This window comes from Ptychodera flava, chromosome 3 (assembly GCF_041260155.1).
Source record: "Ptychodera flava strain L36383 chromosome 3, AS_Pfla_20210202, whole genome shotgun sequence".
Taxonomy (NCBI): domain Eukaryota; kingdom Metazoa; phylum Hemichordata; class Enteropneusta; family Ptychoderidae; genus Ptychodera; species Ptychodera flava.
This window is the reverse complement of record NC_091930.1, coordinates 28,463,799-28,485,570: the sequence shown is the minus strand read 5'-3', so window position 1 is coordinate 28,485,570 and position 21,772 is coordinate 28,463,799. Positions and strand designations below refer to the sequence as shown.

The 21,772-nt window shown below is 37.9% G+C and overlaps 3 protein-coding genes and 1 long non-coding RNA gene across 5 annotated transcripts; 2 read left to right on the top strand and 2 right to left on the bottom strand.

Annotated features, from left to right (window-relative positions):
- The first annotated feature begins 3,732 nt into the window (after window positions 1-3,732).
- LOC139129811 (uncharacterized) lies at window positions 3,733-7,417 on the top strand. 2 transcript variants are annotated; one of them, XM_070695490.1, is made up of 3 exons: window positions 3,733-4,052; window positions 5,709-5,936; window positions 6,056-6,757. In XM_070695490.1, exons 1-3 carry the CDS (start codon window positions 4,041-4,043, stop codon window positions 6,335-6,337), a joined length of 522 nt encoding a protein of 173 aa, XP_070551591.1. In that variant the 5' UTR covers window positions 3,733-4,040; the 3' UTR covers window positions 6,338-6,757. The 2 variants fall into 2 exon arrangements, with proteins under 2 accessions (XP_070551591.1, XP_070551592.1); XM_070695491.1 differs by lacking the exon at window positions 3,733-4,052 and adding an exon at window positions 7,278-7,417 and having other exon boundaries at window positions 4,063-5,936; window positions 6,056-6,297.
- LOC139129810 (uncharacterized) lies at window positions 6,855-9,218 on the bottom strand. The gene is made up of 3 exons (XM_070695488.1): window positions 9,032-9,218; window positions 8,538-8,702; window positions 6,855-7,827 (listed from the first exon to the last, which is right to left on the bottom strand). The coding sequence occupies exons 1-3, from the start codon at window positions 9,172-9,174 to the stop codon at window positions 7,578-7,580; spliced, it is 558 nt and encodes a 185-aa protein (XP_070551589.1). The 5' UTR covers window positions 9,175-9,218; the 3' UTR covers window positions 6,855-7,577.
- Window positions 9,219-9,869: 651 nt separating this feature from the next.
- LOC139129809 (uncharacterized) lies at window positions 9,870-11,436 on the top strand. The gene is made up of 3 exons (XR_011551689.1): window positions 9,870-9,969; window positions 10,088-10,333; window positions 11,313-11,436. It is a non-coding gene; the product is annotated as an uncharacterized lncRNA (long non-coding RNA).
- LOC139129808 (uncharacterized) lies at window positions 11,418-21,522 on the bottom strand. Its single transcript, XM_070695487.1, has 15 exons — window positions 21,020-21,522; window positions 20,231-20,329; window positions 19,496-19,627; window positions 19,187-19,297; window positions 18,546-18,662; window positions 17,925-17,975; window positions 17,673-17,768; window positions 17,070-17,373; window positions 16,431-16,713; window positions 15,992-16,228; window positions 15,668-15,744; window positions 14,359-14,463; window positions 13,064-13,281; window positions 12,567-12,731; window positions 11,418-11,863 (listed from the first exon to the last, which is right to left on the bottom strand). The coding sequence occupies exons 1-15, from the start codon at window positions 21,241-21,243 to the stop codon at window positions 11,614-11,616; spliced, it is 2,469 nt and encodes an 822-aa protein (XP_070551588.1). The 5' UTR covers window positions 21,244-21,522; the 3' UTR covers window positions 11,418-11,613.
- Window positions 21,523-21,772: the final 250 nt, after the last annotated feature.

Below are 21,772 nucleotides of genomic sequence, written 5' to 3'. Positions count from 1 at the left end.
TTGACAGCCATAGAAAATGCCAAATTTATTCCAGACAGATATGATGACCCCAGTTACTGTTTTTTTGGCAATGAGAAGCAGTGTTCCTCTGAATCTTTGTGAAATTTGCAGCTTCAAATTTATGGGGGAAATTAAACGGTCTGCAGTGAGTGGGAAAATAAGTAAAATTCTGAAAAATACATTGAAGTAATGAGCTTTGGGTGCAAAATTGTGCATGCCGTCACAGTGTAAATTTGAATGGATATAATAGGTAAACAAAGATGTTGATAAGTTTTGCCTATAAAAGTTAGAAGCTAATTGTTAAACATTTTGTAGGATTATTAGAAAATCATAAACAGCTGAGAATGAAATTTTTAAACAGTTAAGTGTAAGATTGAATTAGTTTTTGTCTGAGAATGATCTTGTGCTTTAATAAATATATCAAACAATTTCATTTTTTTTAGAATTAAGTGAGGTCATAATTTAGTTCACAATCACTGCTGAGCCTATATCCTAAGGTTTTTGAAGTAATGTAATTTTAATATTTTGGCTGTATTTTGATGTAAATTGTAAAGTCTGAAATTGTAAAATGTAGTTTAACAAATTTCTTCATGGGACTGCAATAGTTCACTTCATTTGCTGAGTTGAACATTGCAGCAGAGTTTTCAAAGAGGTGATACTCGAATACATGTTTGACCAATGGTTAAGAAATAAATGCATGTAGTGTTTTTTTATTGACAAGTTATCTTGTTAATATTTAGGATGCCTTTCATTCTGAAACCACCATTGTATGTAAGGAATATGGACTGTAATTTACTGTATGCCACAGTTAACTTTCAAGCAAAGTAATGAAGATCAAAAACTTTGATGAAATATCAAATTGTTTTTTTTATTTCTGTATGATTGAACATGTGCAGAAACATCTGCTGATTTCATGCTTTGAAAAAAGGCCAACAAATGTGAACTCTTCACTGCAATGAAATGATTTCAAAACTTGAACAAGAACATCAAACCTCAACAGTTCAAAATTTCTCCAGGACAATTTACCATTCAAACATGTTGAGGAACCCCATGTTTGTTCCAACAGTATGTGGGACTAGGGTTGTCACTGGTTAAAGTATACAAATACTTATTTTGCTTGTTTGTGTCTCCAAGAAAAAAAATATTAAAAATTAAATAAGGGGTTTGATTTTGGAAAACCAAACACTACTTTTAAATCTTAAACAAAAATAAAAATAAAACGTTGATTTTGAAAAGAAAATTTCCCAGTCGTTGCATGTGTGTTGTGTCTCTACTGTAGCTCCTGTTTTGTAGAAACACAGACTACCATGGCATTCTGTCGAACAAAAACCTGGACAGAGGATGGTTTTCTTAAGGAAACATTATCTATATACGTACGACAGGGGCTTCAGCGTAATGAAATTTTGGATTTCGCGAGGAGAGACTTTTCCCAGTATGCCTTGAGTTTCAGTTCCCTCGATCGTCGACTTAGACATTTCGCTATATACTTCATCGATCGAAATGTCACATTTGAACAAGTTAAAGAAGCAGTGGCAAATGAACTCGATGGCCCAGGCCAACTTTTAGGCTATCGAGTGATGTACCGGAAAGTCCGACAAGAACATAATTTGAACGCCCCAAGAGATGTAGGTGTACGCTGCGATGCAGGACCTTGACCCCGAAGGTTTGGCAAGTCGGGGCGGTGTTGGCGTGAAGAGGACATGCAGGGGCAAAGGCAATTTACCACTAAGGGGCCCAACTGGGTTCACTCTTTAGATGGCCATGACAAGCTTATGGGATATCAGAATTCTACATTTCCTCTAGCTGTGTATGGATGCCTTGATTCTGCCAGTCGAAAGCTGCTTTGGTTGCGTATTTGGGTGAGCAACAACGACCCCAAATTAATTGGCCGGTGGTACTTGGAGTACCTTTATGACCCAAAGACAATAGCCTCCTTTCTGAGGATTGATAAAGGCACTGAAACCGGGGTGATGGCAACGATGCATGTTTTCCTCAGGAGAAATCATGGTGACATGGATCCAAGTGAAACTGTTATCTTTGGCCCGTCAACATTAAATCAGGTTAGTGATGTTAGTGTTGTGATCAAATTGGTACTTGGTTTATAAAGTCTGAGATGCATGTACGTTTATAGCTCCATGGTAGACCACTCTTATATTTGTTCACTTTTTATAGTTTTTATAGATATGTTCGATTTTTTTATGAGGCCAGAAAGAAAATAATTTTAATAATTTTTTACTGATTTTTATGGGCAGTAACAGAGACTAGCAATAGCAGGCTATTCTTTAGAGTGATCAGTCATTTACCTAAAAACCTTGTTGACAAAGAATATATCAGTGTAGCGTTGACAAGGAGCAAACTATAAATACTAATTTGAACTCAAACAAGAACACAGTGGCTGATGAAGTGTTGAATTCTGAGGGATGGTAGTATATTTGCGACTTTTGATATTTTTTTCCAATTTTTCTGTTCTGTATCCATATAGACAAAATGATAATAATATTGATGGCTTGCATTACTATGTCATCAGTAATTAATGTACATCAGATGTGCAGGGAGTATCAACAAAGTGATCCCTTTCTGAGGAGAGATCAAGTCTATGTGAAAAACAAAAAGAACATTTGCTTATCATGTATGTAGCTTGTGTCGCCTGAACGCCCAGGGTTGGAGCCTAATGTAATCAGTACAGATAAATGTGTCAGTTATATCTCATAAAGTATTGTGTATATCTGATCAGTGATGCATAAGGCTCCTAGAGCTACAAGCAGTTTGATTTATGTTGGAAAATGATTATGTTGAAAGAAATACATGTATATCCTGTAATCAATAACGACATTTGTAGTTTATAAGATATAAAAGGGATACTAACCAGTAACATGGGGCTATTGCAGATAGAAAGATGGTGGAAAGAGCTCCATGAAAGACTGGAAAAATATGTTAAAGATCACCTGAACTGGCTGAAGGATAGTGGCATATACAATCCGAATAATCAGCATGACAGGGTGTTGTTTATAATATATATTATATATATATATATATATATATATATATATATATATATATATATATATATATATATATATATATATATATATATATATTATATATATATATATATATATATATATATATATATATATATAAAATATATATATATATATATATATATATATATATATATATATATATATATATATATATATATATATATATCAGTGTTCACGGTGACTTTTTTCTCCTCGCGTACGGCATACGCAATAGTCTGCTAAAATTGCATAATGGCTGGATTTGAGTGCGTAATTTCACTTCCGCACTCGATTGATGAAAAAACTGACAGCAACATACAATGTGCCGTTGAATAAACCTACACTACATATTCGGATTGTACGATGTAACATTATTTTAATGAAAACAGTTTAACGAACAACTTAAACAATGTTGAAACGTAACAACGAAGGGTAGACATGCAACCGTCACAACACATCGGGCAACCCAAAAGTTAGAGTTATGGCAGCTTATCCAGACGGTTTCTTGACGTTCGGCACCAAGTCGTTTCGGCCCAAGACGTTTCGGCCTTCCAATTTCAGGCCCCAAGTCCGAGTCGTTTCGGCACCGCAACCCAAGACGTTTCGTCACCGCTGAAGGCTACCTGTGGGAACTAGTGCTGGAGCGTAATGTTACAAATCAAAGTACTAAAAAGTATAGTGTCAACTAACATCACGTACATGCTTAAAGGGACATTATTTGTATCTTTTGACATTTTTTCGATTTAAAAAACCCAAAACTATTTACTCGAATGTGACCGAGAACTTCAATAAAGTCAATGTATCATTATAAGAGTGTTTGAATTTACCCAAATGAGGCATACGCCGCCGTTTAATGTTCGTTCGGTCATCGCCGCGATTTGCACAAGTCGCCATGTTTGAACAGCGCGCTTACGAACTACACAAACTGTAATTACGTCAGTCGACAGGAGTGCGCATGCGTAAGCCTGAATTCGCAGGCCCGTAATCTCCTTGACCTCGAGCAATTTACAAAGAACAATGGATTACGAGGTAAGTACAAATTTACAAGTTGTTCTTTTCAATAATAAATAGTCCATGAAAATCGTAACCGCATTGACTTGCATCGATCAGAGAATAAAGAAACTTATCTAAAAGTAAGACAACAACAACAACGATGACATCCCGGTACCGGCAAAATGACTTTTCCGTTCTGCAGACTGGCAGTCTATGCTTATGTCTCGTTTGTGTATTTCTCCAAACACCGTAGAAGCGAGGTGATTTCTGACATATATTTTTTTCTTGAACAATTACAGCAGAAAGTGGAATCGCTAGTATAAAAACTACCAGCAAAACTTTTTTCGAGCATCATAATGATCGTAATTTTGATCGATAGAAGTTACGCACTTTCGCAATGTATCATTACCGGTACACACGCGAAGTCGAAACAATAGCTAATGAACGCCAGAAGTGTAAACATTATTACACAGGAAGTCGATGTGATTGAATGGCGATACCCGCATGCTTGCAATCACAACGCTACAACCAATCGCCAACGATAAAGCTAACGTTCTTTTTCATGCAATACAGTGTTGAGGACGGCCTCAATCTGAATTTGGCCAAGTTTGCTAGCTGTTAGCCCTGCATACGATGCTGTGTGTTCCGCTACAGCTGTGGTGAGCGGGGCGATTAGCTGTAGCGGAACACACAGCATCGTACTCAGGGCTAGCTAGCTGTGATAGCGTTGTTCTTGAATTATTTCCAAAAATCCAGCGTACGAAAAAATGTAACGTTTGATCGACGTCTTTGTTATAAATTTTATTGCTCTATAAACTCATGGAGGGTAGATAAACTGTTCATGAGCGAACCGTGAAAACAACATTTGTTTGAAGCTAAGCTTGATCATGGTACGTCCATGGTTTGAAGATGATGAACAAAGAAAAGGTTTGAGTGGTTTCAGAAAATGTTTGCGAAAGTTGTATCATGGTACATTTTAGCTCCATGGTCGTAACTAGATCAACCGATTTGACAAAATTTCTTGAACTAGCGATGTAAAAAGCCATCAGACCCCAATTATTCTTATATTCAGCCTACCGAATGACAGAATTATGGATTCATCATGGTAAAATTCCTTACATGTTAAAAAACAAGAGTTTATGTTTTGCGGCCTGTCCTTCAACGGCATGACGAGCCTGTTTAAAAATCTGTCAGACTCTGGTAAAAAATCTGCTATTTCTATACCTGAAGGTCACGTTCAGGGCAGGATTGGCATTATTTACCTCAATTATACAGTGATCTCCCCAGGATTTTCTGATAGAGTGGCGGCTAATTTGCATAACAATAAATGTAATTGTTATGGTAATGAGTTCCTATTGTTTACCAAAAATTATAGAGTGGCGGCCACCACTCTATAATAAATAGCTCTGGGGAGAACACTGATTATAACAAGCCTTGTCAATGTCCCATCCTCCTTTTGGAATTGAATGTTTTCATAGTCTTTTGCCAGTGCGAAGGGCTAAATCAGGTAAATTAATTCAATTTATAGTGCAAGGCTAATTTCTCTAGCAAAAACCCAAAAAAATTGAAATGTCAATTTACCCTATAATGACATGGCCACTGAAAATTTGTCAGCCTTTGTTTTCCTTTGATTTTTTTGAAAAATTTTAGCATTCAGCAGCAGACGGTAAATCTAATATGTCATTATTTCAGGCAAGTTCAACTGATGAGTCAAGTTCAAGTTCAAGAGACAGAGGTCAACGAGGACATAGAAGTCGGGGTCGTGGCAGAGGTAGAGGAAGAGGCAGGGGCACTAGCATAAGGGGGAGAGGGGCTACAAGGTCAAGAGGAAGACGTGGGCGAGGCACTAGTAGGGGGGCTCTGTCAGTTTCGATAGGTGATGCTGTAGCCCGCTTACATCAAAGAAGCCAAAGACTAGAGGTAAAGTATAAACATGTTTATATATTTTTCATATTGATATAAAATATAATTCAATAATCCATAAAGATAAAGCTCATTCATTCTCATTGTAAACTACTCAAAATTTTGTTTCTGTATAGGCAGCTGTTCAAAGCATGGACGCTCCAGAGTTACGAACTTTGGTGAAAAGGATGGCGGATCGTGATCCTGGGCTGGTGCATGACCTAGTTTTTCCGGTTGTACCAGAACAGCAGGGATACCATCCCCCCCAACGACCCCACCTCCTGACTGGTGTGTATGCACAAGATGTCGGCAGATGCCAACAGAAGTTGAGCGGGTTTGTTGTGAAATGCATCCACAAAACTGTAAATCAAGAACACCAGTACGTATTTAACAAATCTTCAGCTGAAATTCTGTTGTAACTCACTAATTTGACTGGTTGACTAAAAAGTAATAGGGAACTGGTTGTCAAGGACTAATATAAATTGATATTTTCAGATTTAGTAATCTTGAGAACCTGTGTAAATGTTGACAACAGTACAGTACTAGTCTTACACCTTTGACTGAAATACAGACATAATCTTACCACATATGCTGTTCAGATAAACTGTAACAATTTGAAAGTGAATCTGACATAAACATTTCTGAAGAGATACAGCCTTACACAGTTCACTCTGAATTATAAAAAAAGCTCGGCAATCGATACACCTCTTCTGTGATATATGACATGTAAGTTACATCTTCATAACATGAAACTGTATGGATATCAATTTTTGACCATAAAAACATAATTCATCTCAAAACTAGTGTACTTTGTACAATGAATTGTTGCTATTTTGAGTCGATTTGGCAAACTGACAACTGCAACTACCTGATGATTTAAGGGTCTGTATAAAAGGACTGAATGAACTCCAGGAAACTGTTTATATAGATTGTCATTGTCAAAAATTAGAAAGAAAAAAACAAAGCAAAACACTGCTAGGTGAAAAAACATCTTTTAAAATTCCAAAATTTATGCGCACAATGATTGTACTTAACTGCATAGCTCCTAGCATGCTGCTAGTTGAATGTTTCAGTTAGGGCAATTGGGCAGTCTCTGCTCTACTGATATGATTGTCAGAGGGGCGACCTAAGCTACATGAGATATCACTCACTGTCGCACACATGAGAATTGACTGGAACAAAAGAACACATGAACTGGTGCTATCCACCAAAATATAGGAAGGGAGGGGTGTGTGTTGATACTATGTATGTGGGTGGGTAATCCAGCTGAAGGGAAAAAAAATTGCCCATTGTTATATACTGATGGTGTCTGTTCTTGTTTTCTTGACACGGACATGTTATTTTTTCATTTCTTTATAGGAATTTGATGTGCTGATATTAAACGAAGCAGTACTAGCCATGATGAGGATATACAGAAGAGAGATATTTGCCACAGACGACAGTGATGACAATAATGATGCCAACAGACATGCTGCTTACAGACAATATGTCATGTGGCAACATGGCCGTCTTGGAACAGGGAACCGTATGGTGATTCCCAGTTGTTGTGTCTGGGCAATTCGGGACAGATATCCTGACCCCTATAGCCGATATACTGGGTTTGTTCCATCTAGACTAGAATAGTGTTCATTTTGGTTTTCAGTGTCAGTCAACTTTGAATTAATTTCTTCGGGATATTTTCTCTTGAACTAGAGTGGCAGTGGATGGTGGTGCAGTTGGTGCAAGATGAAGTGAAATTCTTCTTGGGTCATCCGCCTCAAGTTCTTTTCTTTTCTGCATTCCTTGTGTATCCTGTAGTCGCTTGTCCAATATTAGTTTCTTCAATGGTGCAATGTATGGGTAGGTTTTAGGCGCTTTAACGGGAGCTGCAGACCATCTGCTGCTCTTTTTGTTGTATTTCCTGTGGTATCTGTGACGTATAAATGAAGATATTAATTCCACTGTTATTCTGAAAACCGACCTTACTGCTTAGCAATATCATACTGAATTCCTCTTTCTTTTTTCTATCCCTTGCCATCAGTACCAAGGTTCATATACAAAAATGCAAAGATTAGATAATAAGCTGTTCAAAAGTTGTCATGCACCAAATGCCATTTTTATTCTTGCTATGAAAGGACTTCTTATTGCCTTGTTTCTCATTATTATGTTGGCTTTTAGAGTAGAAACAACTTTGACATAATTTCAACAAAATGCCAACTTTACAAACTTAGACCGCACTGACGCTTGAGGGTCTATTGACTGCACAACTATCACAATAATTATACTTTCATAACATCAGTATGTAAGGAATACCTCCCTTGTATTTAAATATGCTATTTCTTTGTACATTTTTCCTTGCAACCATATAAAATGACCTGAGTTAACTACATGTGTATGCATAAATGCTTATCAGTTCCAAATGATGACCAATGAATCCATCTGGTTTGTGTTTGATGTCTTTTGCATAATGTAATGAACAGTGAGAGACAAATTTAAAATTGGAAAGACATAACCCTAGAGATTGCCAAAAGGGCCTTTAATTTAAGAACACAGCAGCACCACAAAACATCTGTATGTATAAATACGTTCTAGTCTGCATTTACGTTTGATGATGTTACAATAAAGTTTTTTCAGACTTACATATCTTGACCCTCCTTATTTTGGCTCATTCCCCTGTCATGGTGTGCATTATGGTCTAATGCTGCTAAGATGTTCCTGGCTCTATATGCTGGTGGTGTATATGCATTCCTCTTAGAGGCATACATCAAAATATGCTGCTGGAATGACTCCAAATCAGCTGTTGATCTGCACAAGAAAAACACAGTAAAATGTTAACTTTACATACCAAATTACCTCAATCCTCCCATTCTACACACACCAGCAAAAAATACATGTAAGGCTGCGTCTCCGAATGACTTATTTGTGTCCCTAACGTTCAGAACATTGTCAGAAAGTCTACACACCATACTTACCAACCTGCATCACCTAAGGTCTTTACTATTTTGGGTTATCATATTTAAAAACATCGCCATAGCAGTTCATCGATTCACTTATTGAAGATACAAATAAACAAAACAAGCACAGGTAAGATTACCAAAGTACTGTGGACAATCTATATATTGAATGATGCTTACCTGTAATTTAGGAGGTAGTGAATCTTCTTCAGGAAAGCCTTGTCAAAGACAATATTCCGAAGAGCCAGGTGAGCAGTGCTGTTCTTCTGGAGGTACTCTCTATCATCACTTAGTTCTGCAAGGGGTCCATGGTCACACTGCATTCTGTTACTTCTACCATACACAACCCCCAAGTGTGTTCATTTATTGTATGGTGAATAACACCACACCAGATCTCCTGTCAAACGACAACAAAGTGTCAGTATGTTAAAAATGTCTCCATCAGAAGACTTATCAGGGTACTGGATAGGAAATAGAAGCATTTCTCTGACAAATGCTGAGATACGAGCTCCTACACGCAGTCACGGTAAACAAATGGGCTTTGATCGCAAATGTTCAGATTGGTTGTACACAATGGTATGTGCAGTACAGCAATAAAACATCACTTAAATGATCAACATTGTATATATACATGTATTTTAATAGGCCAGCAACAAGTACAATGCCCCACAAAAATTACACTCAAGACCATGATCAGCAAGCCAGAGCAGGACATGGGAGATGCTGTTGTATCCATAGGGAAGATGGTCGCCGTGTTGACCTACACTGATATAAGAAAATCCAGTCTAACAATGTACCAGCCCAGCGACAGACTTGACCCACGACCCACTCTTGATACCACATCTTGCTAACTTCAGCAGCAGACGGTAATCTAATATGTCATTATTTCAGGCAAGTTCAACTGATGAGTCAAGTTCAAGTTCAAGAGACAGAGGTCAACGAGGACATAGAAGTCGGGGTCGTGGCAGAGGTAGAGGAAGAGGCAGGGGCACTAGCATAAGGGGGAGAGGGCTACAAGGTCAAGAGGAAGACGTGGGCGAGGCACTAGTAGGGGGGCTCTGTCAGTTTCGATAGGTGATGCTGTAGCCCGCTTACATCAAAGAAGCCAAAGACTAGAGGTAAAGTATAAACATGTTTATATATTTTCATATTGATATAAAATATAATTCAATAATCCATAAAGATAAAGCTCATTCATTCTCATTGTAAACTACTCAAAATTTTGTTTCTGTATAGGCAGCTGTTCAAAGCATGGACGCTCCAGAGTTACGAACTTTGGTGAAAAGGATGGCGGATCGTGATCCTGGGCTGGTGCATGACCTAGTTTTTCCGGTTGTACCAGAACAGCAGGGATACCATCCCCCCCCCCCAACGACCCCACCTCCTGACTGGTGTGTATGCACAAGATGTCGGCAGATGCCAACAGAAGTTGAGCGGGTTTGTTGTGAAATGCATCCACAAAACTGTAAATCAAGAACACCAGTACGTATTTAACAAATCCTCAGCTGAAATTCTGTTGTAACTCACTAATTTGACTGGTTGACTAAAAAGTAATAGGGAACTGGTTGTCAAGGACTAATATAAATTGATTTTCAGATTAGTAATCTTGAGAACCTGTGTAAATGTTGACAACAGTACAGTACTAGTCTTACACCTTTGACTGAAATACAGACATAATCTTACCACATATGCTGTTCAGATAAACTGTAACAATTTGAAAGTGAATCTGACATAAACATTTCTGAAGAGATACAGCCTTACACAGTTCACTCTGAATTATAAAAAAAACTCGGCAATCGATACACCTCTTCTGTGATATATGACATGTAAGTTACATCTTCATAACATGAAACTGTATGGATATCAATTTTTGACCATAAAAACATAATTCATCTCAAAACTAGTGTACTTTGTACACTGAATTGTTGCTATTTTGAGTTGATTTGGCAAACTGACAACTGCAACTACCTGATGATTTGAGGGTCTGTATAAACAGGACTGAATGAACTCCAGGTAACTGTTTTATATAGATTGTCATTGTCAAAAATTGGAAAGAAAAAAACAAAGCAAAACACTGCTAGGTGAAAAAACATCTTTTAAAATTCCAAAATTTATGCGCACAATGATTGTACTTAACTGCATAGCTCCTAGCATGCTGCTAGTTGAATGTTTCAGTTAGGGCAATTGGGCAGTCTCTGCTCTACTGATATGATTGTCAGAGGGGCGACCTAAGCTACATGAGATATCACTCACTGTCGCACACATGAGAATTGACTGGAACAAAAGAACACATGAACTGGTGCTATCCACCAAAATATAGGAAGGGAGGGGTGTGTGTTGATACTATGTATGTGGGTGGGTAATCCAGCTGAAGGGAAAAAAAATTGCCCATTGTTATATACTGATGGTGTCTGTTCTTGTTTTCTTGACACAGGACATGTTATTTTTCATTTCTTTATAGGAATTTGATGTGCTGATATTAAACGAAGCAGTACTAGCCATGATGAGGATATACAGAAAAAAGATATTTGCCACAGACGACAGTGATGACAATAATGATGCCAACAGACATGCTGCTTACAGACAATATGTCATGTGGCAACATGGCCGTCTTGGAACAGGGAACCGTATGGTGATTCCCAGTTGTTGTGTCTGGGCAATTCGGGACAGATATCCTGACCCCTATAGCCGATATACTGGGTTTGTTCCATCTAGACTAGAATAGTGTTCATTTTGGTTTTCAGTGTCAGTCAACTTTGAATTTAATTTCTTCGGGATATTTTCTCTTGAACTAGAGTGGCAGTGGATGGTGGTGAAGTTGGTGCAAGATGAAGTGAAATTCTTCTTGGGTCATCCGCCTCAAGCTCTTTTCTTTTCTGCATTCCTTGTGTATCCTGTAGTCGCTTGTCCAATATTAGTTTCTTCAATGGTGCAATGTATGGGTAGGTTTTAGGCGCTTTAACGGGAGCTGCAGACCATCTGCTGCTCTTTTTGTTGTATTTCCTGTGGTATCTGTGACGTATAAATGAAGATATTAATTCCACTGTTATTCTGAAAACCAACCTTACTGCTTAGCAATATCATACTGAATCCTCTTTCTTTTTCTATCCCTTGCCATCAGTACCAGGTTCATATACAAAAATGCAAAGATTAGATAATAAGCTGTTCAAAATTTTTCATGCACCAAATGCCATTTTTATTCTTGCTATGAAAGGACTACTTATTGCCTTGTTTCTCATTATTATGTTGGCTTTTAGAGTAGAAACAACTTTGACATAATTTCAACAAAATGCAAACTTTACAAACTTAGACCGCACTGACGCTTGAGGGTCTATTGACTGCACAACTATCACAATAATTATACTTTCATAACATCAGTATGTAAGGAATACCTCCTTGTATTTAAATATGCTATTTCTTTGTACATTTTCCTTGCAACCATATAAAATGACCTGAGTTAACTCATGTGTATGCATAAATGCTTATCAGTTCCAAATGATGACAATGAATCCATCTGGTTTGTGTTTGATGTCTTTTGCATAATGTAATGAACAGTGAGAGACAAATTTAAAATTGGAAAGACATAACCCTAGAGATTGCCAAAAGGGCCTTTAATTTAAGAACACAGCAGCACCACAAAACATCTGTATGTATAAATACGTTCTAGTCTGCATTTACGTTTGATGATGTTACAATAAAGTTTTTTCAGACTTACATATCTTGACCCTCCTTATTTTGGCTCATTCCCCTGTCATGGTGTGCATTATGGTCTAATGCTGCTAAGATGTTCCTGGCTCTATATGCTGGTGGTGTATATGCATTCCTCTTAGAGGCATACATCAAAATATGCTGCTGGAATGACTCCAAATCAGCTGTTGATCTGCACAAGAAAAACACAGTAAAATGTTAACTTTACATACCAAATTACCTCAATCCTCCCATTCTACACACACCAGCTAAAAATACATGTAAGGCTGCATCTCCGAATGACTTATTTGTGTCCCTAACGTTCAGAACCTTGTCAGAAAGTCTACACACCATACTTACCAACCTGCATCACCTACTTAGGTCTTTACTATTTTGGGTTATCATATTTAAAAACATCGCCATAGCAGTTCATCGATTCACTTATTGAAGATACAAATAAACAAAACAAGCACAGGTAAGATTACCAAAGTACTGTGGACAATCTATATATTGAATGATGCTTACCTGTAATTTAGGAGGTAGTGAATCTTCTTCAGGAAAGCCTTGTCAAAGACAATATTCCGAAGAGCCAGGTGAGCAGTGCTGTTCTTCTGGAGGTACTCTCTATCATCACTTAGTTCTGCAAGGGGTCCATGGTCACACTGCATTCTGTTACTTCTACCATACACAACCCCCCAAGTGTGTTCATTTATTGTATGGTGAATAACACCACACCAGATCTCCTGTAAAACGACAACAAAGTGTCAGTATGTTAAAAATGTCTCCATCAGAAGACTTATCAGGGTACTGGATAGGAAATAGAAGCATTTCTCTGACAAATGCTGAGATACGAGCTCCTACACGCAGTCACGGTGAACAAATGGGCTTTGATCGCAGATGTTCAGATTGGTTGTACACAATGGTATGTGCAGTACAGCAATAAAACATCACTTAAATGATCAACATTGTATATATACATGTATTTTAATAGGCCAGCAACAAGTACAATGCCCCACAAAAATTACACTCAAGACCATGATCAGCAAGCCAGAGCAGGACATGGGAGATGCTGTTGTATCCATAGGGAAGATGGTCGCCGTGTTGACCTACACGGATATAAGAAAATCCAGTCTAACAATGTACCAGCCCAGCGACAGACTTGACCCACGACCCACTCTTGATACCACCACTTGCTAACTTCTTCTAGTAATACATGGCAAGAAATAGTCAAATAGAGAAAACAAGCGGGTTTTCGCAGTGTTTGACTGGAAAATCGCATGGCTAAGCAAAGGGAGATGTCGAGAGACCGAACATGACACCATTACTGATCCTACAGCGGTCATAACATTGATCGAACAGCCTAGTGTAGGCCTACTGGTCTGCTAGGCAAACTTCCTTGCTGTACCTCATGATAGCTCAGCAGGTCTGAATCCTTGTTCAAATGAGATAACTCCACAAAAAAGACATATGAAAGGTCCTTCCCTTGACTTGATACCTGTACTAAACCGGAGGGGGGGGACTTTTGTAGTGGAGTACGACTCTCCAAAAGCGAGTGTGGCGTGCCATATATCCAGTTCTCTTGACACGGACGTTCACACAGACTACGGAACAGATTGAGTGGGCATTGCTCTGGAAGCTATAGATTTCTGTAGCTTGCATTATTGTGTGCTAGCTACTGTTCTTTTTAAAACAAATTGAAATATGTAGACTTTATTCAGGTCTAACCACACACTAATATCTGAAACAGGCCGTGTAATACACTCAAAATAGGAGCAAAGAAACATCAACAATGAAACATATCAATAATCATTTTAACCTACCAGAAATTCGTCAATGCCAGATGCTTTTTGGCAGCTATACCAAAAATGATTTACAATGTGTGAAGTCCATTTCAGCAGCCCTTTGCATTCTTTATTTTGCCCAGCCTAATGATTTAAAAAACATGAAGAAATGTAATGAACAACACTGATTTGTCATGTTTGTTCATACATGTTATATGCAGCTTATCATGTATGTCAGCTGTACATATCCGAATGGTTTAGGGTGAGACAAATTAATGATGTAATAAATGTGAGTGGCTCAGGATGTTGAAGACACAGAATGATGTGCAGTGTTATTGTCAATCTCCACACAGAGATTGAAGCGCAGTGGGGCAGCAGCGCGGCGTGGATAATTCGAACCAAGCTAGAAGGTCTCCGAGTCGTTGACCGCGCGCCCCCACCAATCTCTGCTGCAGGCAAATTTAAATATTCCAAACTCGGACTTCTTTCAGTCCTGCGCGCGCCCAACTGGCTAAATAAACGTGGCGGAAATAGTAAACGGATAGGAGCAATCCAGCTAGAGATCGCACTTTCCGCACAGACTGGTGAAAATAATACATTAATACACTATACAAATAATAAATAATCTGCTTAAACTTTGGCAATCGCGTCTGCAAAGCTGACAGCCGTTGGGGCACACATTTTGAATCATCAATTTACATCCCTGTAACCTAGAGCAAGGTCTATGTTTTGCAAGTGTTCACGGAATCTAGGATTGATATTGAGACTAGCATACTATTCATCTATCTAATTTTTTTTTGGTTCGAAGTATATATAAAAAAGACAGAAAATGTATATCATGGAAAACGCGCAATACCAAAAAGTTGGTGAAAACCGTCGGCTGTGGCAGAGATTAGTGTGGCTACTGCTGAGACTCCCCAGCTAGGTTATAATTTTCCACGGCGCGCTACAATCTCTGTACGGAGATTGTGTTATGTATGTCTTTACAGCAGGCTGAAAGAAAAGTAGACTTGTTTTTACACAGATTGTGCACTAAAATTGTCATGTGTGATATCAACTTAGTGTAATGCCCAGAGATTGATGATTACAAATCTACACATTACAAATTAAAACAATAACACAGAGAGCATGGACATAGAAAAATTTGTTGCAAGCAGCACATGTAAAATCATAGGTTGTTACAAGTTGTGTCTAAACCTGCTGTCGCCAGAAAATGTTACAAATGTTTAATGAACACTGTAAAATTTTTGACAGCCAGCACATTTTTGCTCAGATCTGATTGCTTTTGCTGTCTGCCAACATCTACATCACTGGAAAGGCATTGGTTGCATATGAAAAACTTACAAACCTTCACAATCTTTTTGCATAAATTCTTGGCCGCATGCCACATATCATGTGAGTGCTTGATGCCAGGATATGACTTCTCTGTAAGATAGGGAATGTATGATTTTATAAATTTCTGTAATACCAAGCAAGGAAGTTCTATTTAAACTGATACTTGAACAATAAAAATTCACTAATATCATGATAGTTTCATACGTAAATCATGTGTAATCAGTATTTTTTCAGAAACAATATCTCCATGACCATAGCTGTAATTACTACTTGCACAATGATTACTTCACAAAAACATGTCTACATGTCAAAGCTGAAACATTAATGGTGTCCTTACTCATGAGTGATGTAACCTGCATATGGGCGTCGGTGACCACTTCTTTTATTTGTAGACCCTTTTCTTGTAGTGCATCAAGACTTAACTGAAAGCATGCCTTTTCTAGATTCGTTGATTTCTTGTCTGTGGCCCTCTTGTCCATTGTTATTATAGACAGGATCTTCTTGCTGGTGTCTTCCATCATTGTGTATGAACAGTATTGGGCACAGAACCCTGGTGAATCCATTCGTCCATCCCCTTTCGACAAAGAGCAGGAAAGATATTGGTCAAACATATAAAAGTGTACCCAAGCACTGCTTCTGACCAGAATAAATTGTGTTCCTAAAGATATATTACTCATCAACTGTGAACAAGGGCTTGCACTTTATTAAAATGGTGGAAAAAATTACAATGGAAAAATTAAAGGAACAAAACTTGACCTGAATTAAACAACAGTTACCTAGTATCACAAGTTCTTGGCCGTCAAATGAGTTTAATACCTCTTGTTGATGCTGTCTCCAATATTCATCTATAGCAGGCAGAAGGTATGTACTTTGGATCTTGTAATATGTTGACGGACTACAAATTTTTAGTGATAAAATATCAGCTAAAAACTTAATTTTGCCGTAATTATTTCCTGAGAGTAGAATGGCAGCAGCTGTCAACAAATCACCACTATGGAGCCTCCTTTTAAGGATTGGTTGGGAACACCATTCATATTCAAGATGGCCAGCTGGACATGTCTGTAACAGCACATATCATCCACAATCAGTACTGATGTAAAGGAAGTCGGTAAAAATACCAATTTACTTTCTGCATGCATCACTGTAGTGTACCAGCTGAGAGTGTCACATTTCCTTCTATGCTATTAATACATATTAAGGCTAGTCAAAAAATAACAACACCCCTATTACGGTATGGCATACCAAAGACATTGAAAGGAAGACGCTACCTGGTGCTGTTGTGTCTATCAAAGCCCAGAGTTATCTTAGTGTAAGGTGAACATATATGGACAATTATATGTGGTACTCAATACAAGCCATCAACAGTATTTCTATGTGCAAGTATAAAAAGGCATACATTGATAGTACAGACTTACCCACTTTAAATACAAAGCTGAGCCAACAAACGATGAAGTGGGTGAAATCTCACCATTACACGATTTGACGGCACAGATACGGCGAATACTTTGTTTGCCTAAGATAATGAGTTGTTCCAGGAACACAAGACATGTTCTGTCATCAAGAAGGCGTGCTCCATCTTCCTCGGTGAGAACTCTTCGTAGACCTGGCAGTTGTATATCATCTATGTCATCTTCGATTTCTTCATCGTCATCATATGTACCACCATCTTCTACAACTTCATCATCACTCAAGGCAGGAAAAAATTCTACACCATCAATCCTGAGAAATAGTATAAGAAAAACAACTGAAACACTGCTGGTGACTTTATGACAGCTTGGACAGTAGTCATAGCAAATGTTTACGATAACCCATAATATAGGGATAAAGGACAAACAGTTGTCTAATTTATCCTTTCAGGAAGGTGACATAGAAGACAAAACTCTAACAGGGAAAAAAAGTGTTTTCTAGTAATTTACAAATGCACTACAAACAAGTGATTTGTCAGGGGCACACACTTTATAATTGGGAACTGGTATTGTTCTTTAGTATTAACAATATAAATGAAAGTATTTACTTACAAAATAGACATATCAAAACTTGGCTCATAGTCCTCATCATCATCATCATCACTATCACTTGAATTCACTTCAGGCTCAGATATGTCAATGCTCAATCTATATGTAATGGAAAATATGCAAAATGAAGAAGGGATCTCAGGCCTTTCTATTCATGAAAATAGTAAGTATTCAATATAAAACAAACAGGCACATTCATTTCAAAGATGATAAATAGGCTAGGATGACAGAGAAAATTTGGAAAAATAATCTTACTCAAATGGGTCCATGAATGACTCAGATAAACTTCTAGGACATCTTACACGACTGTTGATAAAAAATAATCACAAAAAAAAACCATATTATACTTTGCCATACCGGTTACATGTACTGAACCATATCTTTGAAAATGCATGTTTGAGGTAGTATAGGAGTAAGTTACGCAATGTACAAAATAGCATAAACAAAATATCACACCTAGAAAATTACAGGCTGATTACAGGGCATTCCTTTAACAGAAAAAGATCAGAACAGAAGGCCTTGTTAAGATATAGGTATCAGGCCTGTAAATACTGTTTACAGTTTTGCAATTGGTACACCACTGTGACCATAGGAATAAAATGTCACTCCAAGGACTAAGTTGTATGTCATGTTCAGTCACCAGATGTGTTATGAGGTCTGACAAGTAGTAACCATGTTTCAATTAGACATAAATCCTGTGTATTATTATTTTAAGACACATGAAGCATTCACAATCCCCCATTAACTGAGACATGGCAGATGGGTGCTTTCAAAGTACATACAAGAAGCTTGAGTATACTGCCAGCTACATGAAAACATTAAATTTGTTTCTATTAGTCACAGTTACTGTTACAATGATGAGAAAGCACACATTACCGTTCACTTTGAACAAGCTTGGATGTGTCTTCTTTAGATTGCATACATGGTTTCAGCAAATGTTGAGATGTGCCACTCTGAACATTAGACTGAACATTTCCAGAGAAAGAAACTGTTCTGTTGAAATCAAAACAAACCAAGTTGTTAGGCAAGGCAAGTAATATACAATGTAACAGAAAATTCTTACAATACTATCAAATCTGTTCGATCAGCCAATTTACGAAGGGTGCTTTTTATTTATGAATGACAAAACTACAGCGACAATTCAACATCCTAGAGTAAATTATGCTAGTTCCTGTCTTTTTATCATTATTCAAGAAAATGTCATTTGGAACCATTGCATGGTGCAAATTATAACTGTCACAAAATAGTAATTTGTGCAAGAATTCAGATGTTGTGCCAAAATAGTGACCTGAAGAACTTTTCAAATTCCATACATTGCATGAGATTACGGAGGCCAATCACAGTCTTAATTTGTTGATTGTTTACAATCAAGGGCCCAGGTCATCTTACTGAAAATATAAACCCAGTCTTCAGCTAATCATATTTATGGATTCAGGCACAGCATATTATAATCTTCAATGATATACACTAAATTCTTCAACCTGTAAACACTGGCTTTTGACTGCAGAAAGGCTTACCTTCCACTTTGAATAGGTTTGGGCGAGTTCTGCACGGACTCTACAGGTGGATCTTGCACAATCGATTTTTCTTGACCACTGAGCTCCTCAATTCCAGATATTGACGCACCCCTGTAAGAAGGAAAACATGAGCGTAAAAAAACAATAATTCTGAAAACGCTATAGAACATTTAAAGCCATTGACATATTGTAATCAACTACTGAAAAACTACAATGCATGAGAGTACTGTAGAAAGAGACGACAAACATTTGTAAACATATCAGTCAAAGCCGAGTACATGAATGCCATAGTAATTCCTGTGCATCTACCTGTCTGACTCAACTGAAGATATTTCTGACACAAATGGAGTTTCCTTGGTTTTCCGTGCATCAGAAGATCTGCCTTGCCATGGGGTTGATGTGACAGGAAAAGCTTGAGTGTCAGGGCTTGGCTTATCAGACCTTCAACACATGCAATGAAACAAATACATATAAGTGTTAGCAAACAATTCAAATCTGATTGTAAATTATTTTCAAACCACAGTCCCTCGTTGATAGAGGGACTGTGTTCAAACTAAGCGTAGTCTTTGAGTGTCTATAGTGCACAGAAAAATCTGTGGTGCATTTGTTTATTTATGCATAATCTGTAAAATATACAATCAAACATACCGGGGTCAGCTTGAATGTGCTTTTTGGTACCAAGTTCTATGCATGCAGGCACTTACATTATCTAGAAATACTTCAAAAGTATATCTAAACTGAAAAAAGGAATGCCTTTTTTATCTTGAAACTGCAATTTCTTGTCCTCTGTTGTGTTGGCTGTCATGTACAGTCTTAGATTTTACTGTTTCAAAATTTGCATGTTAATAGTACCATGGAGCTAAAAAGAGCAGTTCCTGCACTGAAAATTTGTGATCAACGCATTTGTTTATTTATGCATAGTGTAATCTGCATAATCTACAATCAAACATACCAGCTTTTTGAATGTTTCTAGCTCCATGCATACTTGCATGAATATTATCTACAAATACTTCAAAAATATTCAAAAATAAAAAAAAGAATTACCCTTTTCCTCTTGACACTGCAATTTCTTGTCCTTCGTTGTCTTGGCTCTCATGTAAAGTCTTAGACTTTACTGTTTCAACATCTGGATGTTTATAGTACCTGCACAGAAAATGTTTGATCAATGCATTTGCATTTCTTTATAAGGAATGGAGGATTGACAAAATCATTCCAAATTCAATACACACACACTCACACACATAAAAACTAGCCACTAGTAAAATCAAACACACAACATAAATGCACAGAAAATCATGGAATACATTGTCGAGTTACAGCCTCTGAAGTTCCGCTCGTATCATTATCTATGTTGTCACTCCGTTTCTAGCTCCATGCAGTACGTCACTCCGTTTCTAGCTCCATGCAGTACGTGATGTAAAGACACTAATGTGGAGACCATCTGAGGCCGAAAATGAACGCCCATGATGGTCTGTAAATTTTGAAGATGCCCGCGACATAGGGTCGGAGACATCGTATTTATGTAGTAGATCAACATCATCAAAATTCACGGAGTCTCGCTACCATGTCAAAATGTACCGAGCGACAAACCGCGCTACTATACTACATGGGCAGCTGAGCTAACCATGGATGTCCGCTGGCATACGTACACAAGATATATATATATTATATACATCGTAGAATACACGTATTCATTATGTTTGTTCGGGTTGCGATGACCTACCTGAATATGTGGAGTACTTAGTACCTCTGCCTTTTTGTTAGGGTTCACATGTTCGAAAAATTACAGTACACAAAGCCAGTATTAGTATTACACGTGTTGCATGTACTTACCAGTCTATCAGAAATGTTGCAACTTGACGGTGCGTTTCCAACGACAATGAACGTTTAATTTCGTTCCAACGGTGAAATTCTGAAAAGATATTTATCCGACTTGCAGAACGTTGAGCTTTTGAACGCTTTCGAGCCGAATCACTGAGAAACGGGCGACCAGAACGCTTTCGTTGACGAGTGCTATCCGCAGGTCTCTCGGCAGTCGCCATTGCCTTGCAGTACATGCATTATCCGTATGCATGACGTCAGATGATGACGTCTCAGTTTTTTGTACATTCACGGCGCATGCGCACTATGGCCTGGTCGCGGGTCAACCCTTGCTAACTCTGAGGTTAAAAGTAGCCCACCATTAACCTCTGACCCAAGCTTTGTCTATACAGTATACGCAAACGGTATGGAAGTTGTCAATGGGCGACCGTTTACAGACATCAGTCAATGAGTAGAACAACATCATGAACCACTCGTTTGCAACAATATAAGGTCAAAAGATGCAGCTAATGTCCCTTTAATCTTTGTGAGAACATGGGAAGACACCGGAAGAAAAACTTCATATCATATTCAAATCTGTGACACAAGTTTATCGATATCAATAGCCGCCGACACGGATAAAGTTTGAAAGCGGTGAGGAAACAGCACTGCAAAATTCACACAAAATGCACATAAAGTACTGGTCAGAACGCAAAGGTCACGCTTACGAATATGACGGATCAGTCAATTACTAAATAGTTTGAAAAAAATCGAAACACAGATGCC

Excerpts from the sequence above, each read along its gene's own strand:
- LOC139129811 (XM_070695490.1), top strand. Across the intron at positions 5,937-6,055 it reads AAAGAAGCCAAAGACTAGAG|GCAGCTGTTCAAAGCATGGA; the intron begins GTAAAGTATAAA and ends GTTTCTGTATAG.
- LOC139129810 (XM_070695488.1), bottom strand. The coding sequence starts at position 9,174 with ATGCAGTGTGACCATGGACCCCTTGCAGAACTAAGTGATGATAGAGAG. Across the intron at positions 8,703-9,031 it reads CACTACCTCCTAAATTACAG|ATCAACAGCTGATTTGGAGT; the intron begins GTAAGCATCATT and ends TTTCTTGTGCAG. Across the intron at positions 7,828-8,537 it reads AATAAGGAGGGTCAAGATAT|ATACCACAGGAAATACAACA; the intron begins GTAAGTCTGAAA and ends TATACGTCACAG.
- LOC139129808 (XM_070695487.1), bottom strand. The coding sequence starts at position 21,243 with ATGTACTGCAAGGCAATGGCGACTGCCGAGAGACCTGCGGATAGCACT. Across the intron at positions 16,714-17,069 it reads CAGCTTTGTATTTAAAGTGG|ACATGTCCAGCTGGCCATCT; the intron begins GTAAGTCTGTAC and ends GTGCTGTTACAG. Across the intron at positions 15,745-15,991 it reads GCAGGTTACATCACTCATGA|AGAAGTCATATCCTGGCATC; the intron begins GTAAGGACACCA and ends CCTATCTTACAG.